This window comes from Erpetoichthys calabaricus, chromosome 12 (genome assembly GCF_900747795.2).
Source record: "Erpetoichthys calabaricus chromosome 12, fErpCal1.3, whole genome shotgun sequence".
Lineage (NCBI taxonomy): Eukaryota > Metazoa > Chordata > Cladistia > Polypteriformes > Polypteridae > Erpetoichthys > Erpetoichthys calabaricus.
In genome coordinates, this window is record NC_041405.2 from 53050083 (window position 1) to 53066856 (window position 16774).

The 16774-nt window shown below is 41.5% G+C and overlaps 1 protein-coding gene across 5 annotated transcripts in view; it reads left to right on the top strand.

The window, feature by feature from the left end:
• Positions 1-16774, top strand: part of clcn5b (chloride channel, voltage-sensitive 5b) — an 85839-nt gene that overhangs the window by 49663 nt on the left and 19402 nt on the right. For all 5 annotated transcript variants that reach the window (XM_051934501.1, XM_028815525.2, XM_051934499.1 and 2 more), the window contains 2 exons: positions 2251-2373; positions 8850-9056. In XM_051934501.1, the coding sequence (XP_051790461.1) occupies positions 2251-2373; positions 8850-9056 (330 nt within the window). The remainder of the gene's footprint in view (positions 1-2250; positions 2374-8849; positions 9057-16774) is intronic.

Here is a 16774-nt window from a genome sequence, read left to right on the forward strand (position 1 = left end):
CCAAGATGTGACGATTTAATTCTCAGAATGGTGCACATATTTTTATAACAGATTAATTCTTGGAATTAAACTGTCACACCTAGTACTCTGTACATGTGACTGCCCTGACCTTTATGAACCTATTGTTATCAAAAAATAATGAATTCTGGTCCCCTATCAATGAATGGCCCATGGTTTGGCTGCCTAAGGCTTTTAATTACTTCACCTTTACAAATAAACAAGTTTAGACATGGCCAGATGTACTTTTTAGACTTTTCTGATGAGCTTCTTATTTAAGGTTACTTTCCCTAGTTCCAGTATTTTAGAAAATGTCTATAAAGATGATTCCATGTGGGCATACAGTATATTTAATCTCTTGATATATTCGACTTTTATTTACTCTATTTACAGAAATTGTGTGATTTGTATTATACATATTGCAGTAGGTGATGTTAGATCTACTGATCTTGCACCATAGCATAGCAGTAAATCTCTACTTCTGATTAGTGTTTTTGCATTCGAACCATTTTTGCAACCATGGAAACTCTTTCCTAGCATTGTCAAATAATATTAGTGTTTGTCCCACCAAGACAATTTAGGACAGATAAGATACTTCATTTGTTTTTTGCACCACTATTCTCACTATACTCAGACCACCTCTTTGTAGTCCAAAACAACAACAACAACATTTATTTATATAGCACATTTTCATACAAAAAGACTGCGTTCCATTTACCTTAACTATGGCAACAAAACAAAAATGAGCTTATAAATTATGGAAGATCACCTCAAATCATGGAATATCTACGGGTGGGGCTTGGTGAGTTAGGCAGGTTCAGGGGATTTGTCTCCAGATTTCTTGGCCAAAATTAGTATGATGAAATTAATAGAATACAGCGTATTTGGACAAGCAAATTCATTTTTAATACATACATTTACAGACCCACTTATTTCAATTTAGGCAGGGTGCCAGTGCAGCACACATGCTTGCAGTCACTAATATGGAGGCTGATTTAGAATCTGCTGTTACTTAAACTGCAAGTCTGTCTGCAAGTGCTATTGGGATTGGGGATATGGGGTAAAAACCCACAAAGACATGGGAAAATGTGAAAACTCCATTACAAACTGGATCACTCAGCTTTTGAACACAGGATGCTGATCCTTGTGGCAGCAGTTCTGACCATTGCACCACAGTGGTGGTGTTGGCTTTGTTGTGTTATATGCATTACTTAGCATTAATGAATTTCTTTTATGTTACTTCTGTAGTATCCTTAGAAGGCTAAACTTTGTTTTTAAATGTGAGTGCTAAAATTGTACATACTTTGCACCATTTTCATCAGACAGTTTGGCCTTTCTAGCCTAACATATTTAGCATTTTAAAAAAGGTTAATCTATGTGTTTAAAATTTTTATTATACAGTAGAAGAGTGCGGAAGAAGCAGATTTTGCATTCAAATCCATGCCTTCTATACCTTTGCTGTTGGTGCAATTGATTAGGTTTACAATATTACAGGAAATCCAGGTGCAGTGTCCCCCCCCTTTCCTGCCACCATATGCAGACAAAAAGGTGACTTGACATACAGAAGACTCTCAAAGTACACTTTGCTGTTGTCACTGTGTAGTGCTCAATAATAAATGATAATTTGGTTTAATGTACACTGATTTTCATATGCACACATGACCCGTTAATGTAATAATTGACATGCTGTGCAGGATTTGTGGTTAAATATTACCAAATAGTTTGAAAAGAAAGAAAGCAAAGGTGTGTCCTTTTTGCTGAGCAATCAGTGATTAAGGCTAAGCAGTAGTTCACTAAACAAGGATGAAAGTGCTATATAAAAAGTGCTTCACTCTGAGCCAAAACTAAAGTGGAATATTTTCAATCTATATACCAAAGTTTTAGATGCACACAGTACTCTTGATTTTAATTTTACAGTGAATATTTTAACTTTGTCGGCATCACTAGAAAATTTTGACATGTATGTCTTTAGAATGTTCTAGAATTGAGGGAACTAGAGCAAACACATATTTACAAATCATGTGACTTGCATTGGCCGATCTTTCTGTACAAATGATGTTTTTGTTGATTAGTAAGGGAAAATATTCCAATTAAATATATTAAGATTCCATATCATAAAGTACAAAGTAAAGTATGAATGCTTTTTAATAGCTACTCTAAACATAAAATTTAACATTTTTGTTGTTGTGCTGTGTAAAATATCTTTACTGTACACATGTAAGTCATTGTATTGTATCTTTGAATCTCTTGCAGGGTGGTTTGGCCTACTTCCTTAACTATATGATATATATCTTCTGGGCTCTTCTCTTTTCACTTCTGGCAGTATCCCTTGTCCGGTCATTTGCACCATATGCCTGTGGCTCTGGTATCCCAGAGGTAAGTAAGATGATTTTTTTGACTCATTTTGTTCCATAATAATTGCAATAATAATTTCCGAAAAAAACTGTCTATAGCAGCAGACACAGAACTCTGATGAAATCTCTAAACGGCTGAGATGTGTCCTTCATTAGACACATTCCTGATGAGACTAAAACTACATAATGGGTAGTGAGAGATCTTAAGCACCCAAAAATATGGAGGAACAAAAATTTAAAAGGCAGTTCTGTCAAGTTATTTCACCCTCCACTGTGTAAATCCACAAAATCAACGTTTTGAGGCCACAGGGAGCAGAGCCATTTCCAGTCACATGGGGTTCTCAACTGTTAGTGTCATGGATATAGCATTTTGGGGATGAATCTTGTGTCCTGTTATTATGTAAGGGGTATCTTGGAGAAAAACCCATGGAGACATGGAGGGAATTGAAAAAACTGCACATAGTTGGAGTCTGTGTCAGAATTTGGAACCCATCTCCTGGAAATGTGAGGTTGTAGTACTAACAGCTGTGCCATCATACTGCCATGATTTGAGAGAATGTTATTTTATATTCGGAGCAGATTTCAAAACTGTCGACAAAAAGTGGTTTGACATTTAGGAGAGTAATGTTATGTTGGTTTGTAGTAATACTTAAATAAAACTGTCATTTTTAGGATTAGGTGGATATTGTCTAATAATTGCTGTTAAAAGGATTAACTTAAAAATGGCGCCTGGCAATATAAGACTTGTTTAAGGGAGTGGTTCATCATTTGGAAATGTTTTCTTATGCATACCGTTCCTTTAATTTGTTAAATTTTACTTAATAATCTGTTTTAAAAGATGAATTAAACATTCAGGTAGTTTTGTACCAGCCTTCTAGTCATAGTGTAACTAAGTGCCATCCTGGTCACGAAGTGATTTCCTCGTAGACCACACTTACACACATACACATGCTCTCTCAAATTGGGACATCTGCATGTTTGGAGTAAAGATACAGGGACCCTTGGAGAACATACAGTTTCCATACAGAGGGTGACTTAACCAGAAGTCGGAGTCCGCTTACTGCAGTTATGAAGGAGTGCTAACTGCTCAGTTGTCTTGCTGTCCAGATTTATTGTGTGACATTTATAAAATAGTTTGTTTATAGAAGTATTTATTATTCTGTTAAGTCCCTTCTGTTTTTAGTCTGCGTTTTTTTTTGTTTTTTTTTTTGTTCTTTACCTATTGTTCAATAAAGTGCACTGTGGCAATTCTGTTATTTAGGAAGCACAAATATGCTGTTGTTTTTTTTTTTTTTTAATTTTATTCTTGGGCATACAGTATGGGCTTGCACCCATGGGGCTCGGCCGGGCACAGCCCGAAGAGGCAACGTGGGTCCCCCTTCCCATGGGCTCACCACCTATGGGAGGGGCCAAGGAGGTCGGGTGCAGTGTGAATTGGGTGGTGGCCGAAGGCGGGGACATTGGCGGTCCGGTCCTCGGCTACAGAAGCTGGCTCTTGGGACGTGGAATGTCACCTCTCTGAAGGGGAAGGAGCCTGAGCTTGTGCGCGAGGTTGAGAGGTTCCGGCTAGATATAGTCGGGCTCACCTCGACGCATAGCTTGGACCCTGGAACCAATCTCCTTGAGAGGGGCTGGACTCTGTACCACTCTGGAGTTGCCCCCAGTGAGAGGCGCCGAGCGGGTGTGGGCATACTTATTGCCCCCCGACTTGGAGCCTGTACATTGGGGTTTACCCCGGTAGACAAGAGGGTAGCCTCCCTCCGCCTTCAGGTGGAGGGACGGGTCCTAACTGTTATTTGTGCATATGCACCGAACAGCAGTTTGGAGTACCCACCCTTTTTGGAGTCCCTGGAGGGGGTGCTAGAGGGCATACCTTCTGGGGACTCCCTCGTACTGCTGGGAGACTTCAATGCTCACGTGGGCAATGACCATGGGACCTGGAAGGGCGTGATTGGGAGGAATGGCCCCCCCGATCTGAACCCAAGTGGTGTTTTGTTATTGGACTTCTGTGCTCGTCACGGATTGTCCATAACAAACACCATGGTCAAGCATAGGGGTGTTCATATGTGCACTTGGCACCAGGACACCCTAGGCCTCAGTTCGATGATCGACTTTGTGGTCGTGTTGTCGGACTTGCGGCCACATGTCTTGGACACTTGGGTGAAGAGAGGGGCAGAGCTATCAACTGATCACCACCTGGTGGTGAGTTGGCTTCAATGGTGGGGGAGGATGCCGGTCAGGCCTGGTAGGCCCAAACGTGTTGTGAGGGTCTGCTGGGAACGTCTGGCAGAGCCCCCTGTCAGAAGTAGCTTCAACTCCCACCTCCAGCAGAACTTCGACCACGTCCCGAGAGAGGTGGGGGACATTGAGTCCGAATGGGCCATGTTCCGTGCCTCTATTGTTGAGGCGGCTGACCGGAGCTGTGGCCGTAAGGTGGTCGGTGCCTGTCGTGGCGGCAATCCCCGAACCCGTTGGTGGACACCGGTGGTGAGGGATGCTGTCAAGCTGAAGAAGGAGTCCTACCGGTCCCTTTTGTCCTGTGGGACTCTGGAGGCAGCTAATAGGTATCGGCAGGCCAAGCGGAATGCAGCTTCGGTGGTTGCTGAGGCAAAAACTCGGGCATGGGAGGAGTTTGGGGAGGCCATGGAGAACGACTTTCGGACGGCTTCGAGGAGATTCTTGTCCACCGTCCGGCGTCTCAGGTGGGGGAAGCAGTGCAGTGTCAACACTGTGTATGGTAGGGATGGTGCGCTGCTGACCTCAACTCAGGACGTTGTGGGTCGGTGGGGGGAGTACTTCGAAGACCTCCTCAATCCCACTAACATGCCTTCCAATGAGGAAGCAGAGCCTGGGGACTCTGAGGTGGGCTCCCCCATCTCTGGGACTGAGGTCACCGAGGTGGTCAAAAAACTCCTTGGTGGCAGGGCCCCAGGGGTGGATGAGATACGCCCGGAGTTCCTCAAGGCTCTGGATGTTGTAGGGCTGTCTTGGTTGACACGTCTCTGCAGCATCGCATGGACATCAGGGACAGTGCCTCTGGATTGGCAGACTGCGGTGGTGGTCCCCCTCTTTAAGAAGGAGGACCGGAGAGTGTGTTCCAACTACAGAGGGATCACACTCCTCAGCCTCCCTGGAAAAGTCTATTCGGGGGTTCTGGAGAGAAGGGTCCGTCAGATAGTCGAACCTCGGATTCAGGAGGAACAGTGTGGTTTTCGTCCTGGTCGTAGAACAATGGACCAGCTCTACACCCTTAGCAGAGTCCTGGAGGGTGCATGGGAGTTCGCCCACCCAGTCTGCATGTGTTTTGTGGACTTGGAAAAGGCGTTCAACTGTGTCCCTCGGGGAATTCTGTAGGGGGTGCTCCGGGAGTATGGGGTACCGGACCCCCTGATAAAGGCTGTTCGGTCACTGTACAACCGGTGTCAGAGCTTGGTCCACATTGCCGGCAGTAAGTTGAACCCGTTTCCAGTGAGAGTTGGACTCCGCCAGGGCTGCCCTTTGTCACCGATTCTGTTCATAACTTTTATGGACAGAATTTCTAGGCGCAGCCAGGGTGTTGAGGGGGTCCAGTTTGGTGGACTCAGGATTGGGTCACTGCTGTTTGCAGATGATGTTGTCCTGTTTGCTTCATCAGGCCATGATCTTCAGCTCTCTCTGGATCGGTTCGCAGCTGAGTGTGAAGCGGCTGGGATGGGAATCAGCACCTCCAAATCCGAGACCATGGTCCTCAGCCGGAAAAGGGTGGAGTGCCCTCTCAGGGTTGGGAGCGAGATTCTGCCTCAAGTGGAGGACTTCAAGTATCTCGGGATCTTGTTCACCAGCGAGGGAAGAATGGAGCGTGAGATCGACAGGCGGATCGGTGCGGCGTCCGCAGTGATGGCGGGCTCTGCATCGGTCTGTCGTGGTGAAAAAGGAGCTGAGCCGTAAGGCAAAGCTCTCAATTTACCAGTCGATCTATGTTCCTACCCTCACCTATGGTCATGAGCTATGGGTAGTGACCGAAAGAACGAGATCGCGAATACAAGCGGCTGAAATGAGTTTCCTCCGCAGGGTGTCTGGGCTCTCCCTTAAAGATAGGGTGAGAAGCTCAGTCATCTGGGAAGGGCTCAGAGTAGAGCCACTGCTTCTCCGCATCGAGAGGAGTCAGATGAGGTGGCTCGGGCATCTGATCAGGATGCCTCCTGGACGCCTCCCTGGTGAGGTGTTCCGGGCACGTCCAACCGGGAGGAGGCCCCGGGGAAGACCCAGGACATGCTGGAGGGACTATGTCTCCCGGCTGGCCTGGGAACGCCTCAGGATTCTCCCGAAAGAGCTAGAAGAAGTGGCCGGGGAGAGGGAAGTCTGGGTATCTTTGCTCAAGCTGCTGCCCCCGCGACCCGACTTCGGATAAGCGGAAGAGGATGGATGGATGGATGGCATACAGTATGCCAAGATAAAATTTAAGCATTATTTGGCACCATATACTACAAGTGCCCAGCAGGTTCCTGCTGCACAGTACTCTGAAATTCATTTCTGGACTATGGTGCTCTCTGGCTGGAGTCTTCATGCATCTTATCACATTTTACATTAATTTTCTCCGATGTTCACTTCTTTCTGCAGACCATAGAAGTGCTTTTGGTGGCTCTAAAGTGACCAAGTGTGAAGGAGTATACAGTGCATCCTGAAAGTATTCACAGCGCATCACTTTTTCCACATTTTGTTATGTTACAGCCTTATTCCAAAATTGATTAAATTCATTTTTTTCCTCAGAATTCTGCACACAACACCCCATAATGACAACGTGAAAAAAGTTTACTTGAGGTTTTTGCAAATTTATTAAAAATAAAAAAACTGAGAAATCACATGTACATAAGTATTCACAGCCTTTGCTCAATACTTTGTCGATGCACCTTTGGCAGCAATTACAGCCTCAAGTATTTTTGAATATGATGCCACAAGCTTGGCACACCTATCCTTGGCCAGTTTTGCCCATTCCTCTTTGCAGCACCACTCATGCTCCATCAGGTTGGATGGGAAGCGTCGGTGCACAGCCATTTTAAGATCTCTCCAGAGATGTTCAATCAGACTCAAGTCTGGGCTCTGGCTTGGCCACTCAAGGACATTCACAGAGTTGTCCTGAAGCCACTCCTTTGATATCTTGGCTGTGTGCTTAGGGTGGTTGTCCTGCTGAAAGATGAACCGTCGCCCCAGTCTGAGGTCAAGAGCGGTCTGGAGCAGGTTTTCATTCAGGATGTCTCTGTACATTGCTGCAGTCATCTTTCTCTTTATCCTGACTAGTCTTCCAGTCCCTGCCGCTGAAAAACATCCCCACAGCATGATGCTGCCACCACCATGCTTCACTGTAGGGATGGTATTGGCCTGGTGATGAGCGGTGCTTGGTTTCCTCCAAACATGACGCTTGGCATTCACACCAAAGAGTTCAATCTTTGTCTCATCAGACCAGAGAATTTTCTTTCTCATGGTCTGAGAGTCCTTCAGGTGCCTTTTGGCAAACTCCAGGTGGGCTGCCATGTGCCTTTTACTAAGGAGTGGCTTCCGTCTGGCCACTCTACCATACAGGCCTGATTGGTGGATTGCTGCAGAGATGGTTGTCCTTCTGGAAGGTTCTCCTCTCTCCACAGAGGACCTCTGGAGCTCTGACAGAGTGACTGTCGGGTTCTTGGTCACCTCCCTGACTAAGGCCCTTCTCCCCCAATCGTTCAGTTTAGATGACCGGCCAGCTCTAGGAAGAGTCCTGGTGGTTTCGAACTTCTTCCACTTACGGATGATGGAGGCCACTGTGCTCATTGGGACCTTCAAAGCAGCAGAAATTTTTCTGTAACCTTCCCCAGATTTGTGCCTCGAGACAATCCTGTCTCGGAGGTCTACAGACAATTCCTTTGACTTCATGCTTGGTTTGTGCTCTGACATAAACAGTCAACTGTGGGACCTTATATAGACAGGTGTGTGCCTTTCCAAATCATGTCGAATCGACTGAATTTACCACAGGTGGACTACAATTAAGCTGCAGAAACATCTCAAGGATGATCAGGGGAAACAGGATGCACCTGAGCTCGATTTTGAGCTTCATGGCAAAGGCTGTGAATACTTATGTACATGTGCTTTCTCAATTGTTTTATTTTTAATAAATTTGCAAAAATCTCAAACTTTTTTTCACGTTGTCATTATGGGGTGTTGTGTGTAGAATTCTGAGGAAAAAAATGAATTTAATCCATTTTGGAATAAGGCTGTAACATAACAAAATGTGGAAAAAGTGATGTGCTGTGAATACTTTTCCAGATGCACTGTAGGTGTGTGGCATGCATCATCCTGCTTTTTTGCCCATGGTTTATCTTGTTGCCTGCATAACTCCACAAAACACTGAACAGTAAAAGATTAAAAATGTTACTTCTGTCCAATTTGTATACAAAGATGTAGAGAGTATTAAGCAGCAACATAAGAACATTTTACTAGACTGTGTTAATTTTCCCTTTGTATCTTTGTCCTCTTGCCTTACAGATTAAGACCATATTAGGTGGCTTCATCATCCGGGGCTACTTAGGAAAGTGGACCCTACTGATTAAGACTGTTACTTTAGTTCTTGCGGTGTCTTCAGGATTAAGCCTGGGAAAAGAAGGGCCATTGGTGCATGTAGCGTGTTGCTGTGGGAACATTCTGTGTCATTTATTCACAAAGTACAGAAAGAATGAAGCTAAACGAAGAGAGGTGAGTTTTATAGAGTCAATCAGGGCTACTAGTACTTGGGTCATACATCTGCTTTTGTTTTCAATATCAGTCTTTCAACTCTTCATTTTTTTTGGTTAATTGTGAAAGCAATTGTGTGAACAGCATTCTGTTTGCCTGCTTACTGCTGAATCAAATAGTAGATAGCAGTGAAATTAGAATTAAATTTGTTCTGTTGGGAGGGTATTTTGTTTCAATGTGTATAAGAAAGTTTCATTGATTTAATCTTGGCACAATTTTTCTCAAATCTCCTCTCTAGGCATATTTACTGGGACTTGGTGACAATCTTAGAATTTTTGAGCTTCTAACATAAGGATCCCACTCTGTAAAAATTAGCAGGAGTATGCCCGCTATTACAATTCCCCCGCCCCATCACAAAATAAAAAAGAAAAAGAAACAGGACTGTGTCCTTAGTTGCCTCTTAAGTCCCTTCTATGTCATGAGTGTTTGTCTAGTTTGCTGACGATACAACAATACTGCCTTGGTCAGCCCGATCACTCAGGCTAGGGAGTCTGCCTACAGGAAGGAGGTGAAAGCTTTGTGGTGCCATGAGAACAGCTTCACTATTAATGTTAGCAAAACGAATAAGCTAATTGCATAAGGAAACAGAGTGGGGCAAACCTGGCATTTATTTCAATGTGAGTGCGGAACAGAGGGGTGATCCATTTTCATATTTTTGGACACTCTTATCATGAACAGTCTAACTTGGCCCGCACAGCTGAAATTATGAAGGCTTGTCGGCTCCTCTGCCTAAGTAGGTGTTTAGAAGTATTTTGCATTTATTATAATTATATAGTGGGAAGGCTGTACCTGAGTCTGGTATGACAATTGTTCAAATTCTGAACGTGTAACTTTTTAGAGGTGGCAAAGACAGTGCCTTCTATTGTTAGAAAAATAATTAGCCACTTAAAAAAAAAATAAATAAAAAGTTTGCAATCCTTTGTCGCAGATGGGTTGGAAACATCAAGTACAACAGTCACTTGGATCATTTGCTTTTCTGTGTGCTCTTTAACATGTGGTACAGGAGTATAACATCCATTACCTATAATTTAAGGCAGATTTTGTCCTTAAGTTTTAACTCATTATATGTGTATTAACCTGTCCTAAAAAGTTAATGTTAATGTCACATAGGTACTTGTTATATAGATAAAATGTTAATCACTTGTAGTTAAATAGATAATGACAGATTCACTTAACCCCTATGAGCTAACATGTAGTGGAGCTTTCTCAGGTTTATCTGCAATGTCACAGCAGAAGGAGTTAGATAGGAAAATAGAGTTTTAGACTGGTTAGATTGGTTGCTTGCAAATAGAAAGACGCCAAGATATGCAGTTTTCTGACCATATGCTGTGTTTGTATGTACGTATGTGATTATGTAAAGAAACTTAACCAAATATGCAAGCCTTAAACAGAAACCTCATAAACAGGCAGTTTTCCTTTCTTGTTTGTATTATTATTTTTTCTCTTCAATTTGTTTGTACTGTTTTTACTTTGAATTTCACTCAAACCTGTAAAATGCATATACTTGTACTGTGGAGTTTTTTTCCGTACGTGTCTTACTCAAAGCCTGAACCTTTCTGTGAAGCTGAAGGTGCAGAATTGCAACTACAAAACCTGCCTTTGTTCCATGTTCACTGTTGAATTGTCTTTGATATTTGTATAATTGTAAGTTGGTTAATTGTCCATTTTATATTTTACATGCTGTCATTAATTCATCACTATATATTTATTGAAGCCCATGCTTGTCTTGTGAGGAATTAACGCAAGCAACACCTTCCTTTTTTATAACAGTAGATTCAGTTAAAATGTTCTGTAAGTAATGAATGTTCTTCATGCAGTCCTATTAGTGCAACCTCTGAACAGATATCTCTACACTTGTATTTGATTGGTTTGCACCAAGTGATGCTCTTTATAACAGAAGAGCACTGGGATTGCAACACTGCTTAAACTAACAATTTATTAAATGATTATTTTTACTTGTGTACCATTCACTGATTACAAGGTCAGTGTCCGTTTTAAAACGTTTCATTTTTGCTTAGTGACAGCTTGTGGTTTTATACTAATAAAAGAATCTTCAGGAAAAATTGAGTGAGAAATGAGAACTATAAAGGTGTGGATTAAGACATAAGAAACAGTAGTTGGAAATTAATATTTCAGAGCAATGCAGAGTCAAATGAAACACAATGAAAAAGATATTAGATGAGTAGTGATGTCATAAAAAACAAAGTGAAGTCCGGTAAGTAGTTGGATCCATGTGCAGTGGTTGCTGACAACAAATCAGTGTTGTCATGATACCAAAATTTCAAACTTTGATACGATACCAAGGAAAATATTGAAATTCAATTCCATTTTTGATACTTAACACAGTATAATGTAACTCAAAAATATTTTTATTGCAAAATAAAAACTTTACAACCTTTTGTAGCTCCTGCTGAGGTAGAAAATATACACACTAAATACACAAACCCACACTAAATTGACATTTAAATTCAATGAACAGTAATGTACATCAGTTTATTGAACAATAAATAACTTTATACAATAAATAACTAAATTTACAATAGTGTAATTATGAAATACAGCAACTTAAAAACAACAAATCAATAGCACACTTTAATGCTGTGCATTACAAAAGCAAACAGTGCAAATTACAAACTCTGTGATGCTTCCAGATTTTTTTTTTTTTTTTGTCTTGTCAAAGAAGACTAGCATGTCTACGTGCTCATCTAGAGGTGTGCCCTTTTTGGGCTACAAATGAGCCCAGACATACTAAAAACATGCCACTGAAGCATAGCTAGAAGTGGCAATGCACAAACCTCTTTCTTGTAAATTGAGCAAGATTTTTTTCTTGTTTGTTTTCCACCATGCCGGTGGATTTTCCTCTGCACTAAGTTCTGGCATCTTTTCAAAAACTGTGAACTCATTTTTGAGATGCACAGTTGCAGATGATGCAGTGTGTGTAGTGAGACTGCTGACTTTGGCTCTTGTTTTCCCACGTGTGTTTTACAGTCCTTTCAGATCAGTTTTGCTTTTCTTTGATGGTTGTTTGGTATTTGAAGAGGGTATTTGGCTGCATTTGGGCTTCCACTTCAAGCAAATGATCACTGTTATTTACCATATGCTTGACTTCCTCTTTTAAGACAGAAAAACTGTGTTTAAACCCTGGGTCAAGAAATGTTGATGTGTTAAGAACCAGCTGCAGATGGTGGTCCTTATTTCTCTGTCTTAGGTCATTTTTGTATTTTCCCCAAGTTGCTGTCTCAAGATGTTTTCACCCTGATCAAAATCTTACATGTTAGCGGTAGAACAGAGGAGAGGTTGGTGTGTTTTTCGCCACTGAGGGCATTAATGAAAGAGCTTAATGGACTTAAAATATTTGTTAAGGCCTCTTTTGGCATGAGATGCCATCTTTTCCTTTGTTCTGCTAGAACTGAACAGACAGCTTGTTGCATATGATTAATCCCAGTGTGTCTGCACTATGAATTAAGGTTGCTGTCAAAAATAACTCGTAATAATTTAAATCAAATTTACATTTCACACGTGTGAATTATGTTTGTGCTTCTGAAAATTACGGGTTCATGAATACATTGGTCATACTGACTGGCAACGTTGGCACACTGTAATCTGATGAATGGGATTTGTGTGATATTTTATTGACAAGAAGAAAAGAAAAGTGCTTTATGCTTCCTGGAATAGGCTCCTGCTTCCCTGTCACTCTGCTTCTGCTCAGGATAAAGTGGGTTTAGAAAATGGATGGATGAATGGATAAATATGCAGATAAAATGAAAAATTATTATGAAATGAGATACTAATAAACAACAACAAGATGAAATGGAAGTATTTAATAATTAAATGGGTTACGAAATATGCCTTATTCCTTTATGTCAGTCAGTCATTTTCAAACCCATTTAGTCCTGAACAGTACCATGGGGGCCTGCCGGACCCTATTCCAGCCTGCATAGGGCTCCAGTCCATTGCAGGGCGAACACACACACACACATGGCCCAGTTTATTTCCACCAATGCACCTAACCTGCATGTCTTTAGACTGGCAAGGAAATTACCAAAGTCACAGGGAGAACATGCAAACTCCTATATTTAGGGTTATTGTGTATTTACTGTCTTGGTTTATTTTGCTTATTTATTTTTGTCCTAAATATTCCTCCATTGTAAAGGCAGAACATTCTCTGCACTCGGTTGTTAATCTAAGTGCTTCCACAGCAAAATCACAAGCATTAAATTAACTAACTTAAAAGCAGTGCTTCAGAAGTTTACATTGTGCAAAGCCTCCTATCTTTACATCTGTTTTGTAGTTTTGCTTTTGTATTCATATTCTTGGGGGGGGGGGGGGGTACGGAGCTGGGGGAATCATAATTCTGTACCTCCCAACCTCAAATCTATGACCAGGAGTGCTGAAATCTGAAGGGTTGCGAGCCTTCTACAACATCTCGCTGTTCTATACTTGTATAACAAACGTCTGGACACTCTGCTAAGATGTTTTGTTAAGTTTAAAATGTACTGCCTGGAGGGCGATGTAAATGTCCCGCTCTCACTTTTTGTTGTTTTCACACTTATGTTTTATTGTTAATTGCTTTTTGTCATTTTTTAATTTTATTGTTTTGGTTACTTTTTGTTTTTGCTTTTTGCCCTTCAGAGCCACTGTAAGGAGGCTAAGTGTGAAGTATGATCGCCATCTTTCCACCTTCGTGGCACATGTGTAGTAACAAAAATGAATTGTTTTTTCTTCAATTGAGAATGCTTTGTGTGACCAATAATGTATTTTTGACAGTTTGTTCATGCTTGAGAATTGTATCATAATTTTCAGAAGTGAGTGTAATTTTCAGAAGTACAAGCGTAATTGTTAGAAGCGCAAGTGTAATTAACACATGTGAGATGTAAATTTGACTTAAATTAACAGTGCATCTGGAAAATATTCACAGCGCGTCACTTTTTCCACATTTTATTATGTTACAGCCTTATTCCAAAATGGATTAAATTCATTTTTTTCCTCAGAATTCTACACACAACACCCCATAATGACAACGTGAAAAAGGTTTACTTGAGGTTTTTGCAAATTTATTAATAACAAAAAAATTGAGAAAGCTCATGTACATAAGTATTCACAGCCTTTGCCATGAAGCTCAAAATTGAGCTCAGGTGCATCCTGTTTCCCCTGATCATCCTTGAGATGTTTCTGCAGCTTAATTGGAGTCCACCTGTGGTAAATTCAGTTGATTGGACATGATTTGGAAAGGCATACACCTGTCTATATATTAAAGTCCCACAGTTTACAGTTCATGTCAGAGCACAAACCAAGCATGAAGTCAAAGGAATTGTCTGTAGACCTCCAAGACAGGATTGTCTCGAGGCACAAATCTGGGGAAGGTTACAGAAAAATTTGTGCTGCTTTGAAGGTCCCAATGAGCACAGTGGCCTCCATCATCCGTAAGTGGAAGAAGTTCAAAACCACCAGGACTCTTCCTAGAGCTGGCCGGTCATCTAAACTGAGCGATCGGGGGAGAAGGGCCTTAGTCAGGGAGGTGACCAAGAACCCAATGGTCACTCTGTCAGAGCTCCAGAGGTCCTCTGTGGAGAGAGGAGAACCTTCCAGAAGGACAACCATCTCTGCAGCAATCCACCAATCAGGCCTGTATGGTAGAGTGGCCAGACGGAAGCCACTCCTTAGTAAAAGGCACATGGCAGCCCGCCTTGAGTTTGCCAAAAGGCACCTGAAAGACTCTCAGACCATGAGAGAGAAAATTCTCTGGTCTGATGAGACAAAGATTGAACTCTTTGGTGTGAATGCCAGGCGTCATGTTTGGAGGAAACCAGGCACCGCTCATCACCAGGCCAATACCATCCCTACAGTGAAGCATGGTGGTGGCAGCATCATGCTGCGGGGATGTTTTTCAGTGGCAGGGACTGGGAGACTAGTCAGGTTAAAGGGAAAGATGACTGCAGCAATGTACAGAGACATCCTGGATGAAAACCAGCTCCAGAGCGCTCTTGACCTCAGACTGGGGCGACAGTTCGTCTTTCAGCAGGACAACCACCCTAAGCACACAGCCAAGATATCAAAGGAGTGGCTTCAGGATAACTCTGTGAATGTCCTTGAGTGGCCCAGCCAGAGCCCAGACTTGAATCTGATTGAACATCTCTGAAGAGATCTTAAAATGGCTGTGTACCGATGCTTCCCATCCAACCTGATGGAGCTTGAGAGGTGCTGCAAAGAGGAATGGGCGAAACTGGCCAAGGATAGGTGTGCCAAGCTTGTGGCATCATATTCAAAAAGACTTGAGGCTGTGATTGCTGCCAAAGGTGCATCGACAAAGTATTGAGCAAAGGCTGTGAATACTTATGTACATGTGATTTCTCAGTTTTTTAATTTTTAATAAATTTGCAAAAACCTCAAGTAAACTTTTTTCACGTTGTCATTATAGGGTGTTGTGTGTAGAATTCGGAGGAAAAAAATTAATTTAATCCATTTTGGAATAAGGCTGTAACATAACAAAATGTGGAAAAAGTGATGCGCTGTGAATACTTTCCGGATGCACTGTATATGAGTCATTTTTGACAGTGATCTCACTCCATACGGCTTATCATGAGTTGGTTTGTGTTTGGGTATTTGTAAGTCCTTTTGTTTCTTTTTCAACTATCTGAATATTTTTGGAGATCTGCTGAAAGCAGACACAGATTTTCTTAGTCCTGAAAGGGCTGCAGACACCCTTGTGAAGTGCAAGGTGCAAATTGTACCGAAAGCAGTGGATCCATGAAAGGATCATGAAAAGAGTTGCTGCCATGTATGTTGAGGCAGACCTGGTGGTTTGCAGATCATCTGTGGTTGAAAAGTGAGTCTTCTATGTAAGACTGTTAATTATTTTACTGTTTCCTCATAAAGTGCAGGGATTTCAGAGTATATGAAATTTCCTAAAGGAAGACAATATATGTTGTTTAGTTGTTGCACAAGCTGCTGAAATCCAAGTTTTTCAGCAGTATATGCAGGTGCTTGATCCCTTCATATGTATTCTGCAACTGCCCTGTTTAATCTCTTAATAATACAGCTGGTAGGGTAGGCTGTGATTTTGAAGAACTTTTCTCCTCTTCTTTCTGATAATAGGACAAACCAATTTAGTTGTATTATGTTTGCAATATGTTTATTTTAAGAAAATTAGTGTTGCCTATATCTTAAAAGAAAAAAAATGTCAGTCAAAACAAAGAATATTAAATAACATATAGCCTTTATAATCACGTTCAAAACTATTAAATATCTAAAACTCTTTTAAAATGTTAGAGAATATAAATGATTACATAGCACTGTATTTTATCTCTTTGAGGGATAATTATTTTTTTCTGTTTTGGCCCAAGGCTGGATATTTTTTTTTTTTTTTTTTTTACGTCTCTCGCTGCATAATGTGGCTGCTGTCGGTGCCTGTTCACCGGGCTGTGTTCATGCAGCATGCCGTCAAGTTCACTGAAAAGAAAACTGAAAGATTTTTAACAATTGCATGACTCCAAACGTTTACAATGCCAGTCTACACAATCTCAGAAGGCTGTATGGAACTGAACGCAACTGGCAAGTAAAAATAATTGCAGATTGTTGTTTAATCTGGAAAATGATTAAGAAACTACATGTAAAAAATGCATGTCACATCTTTACTTCAAACACAACAGGCACATACATATATTTCCATTTTCTTAATT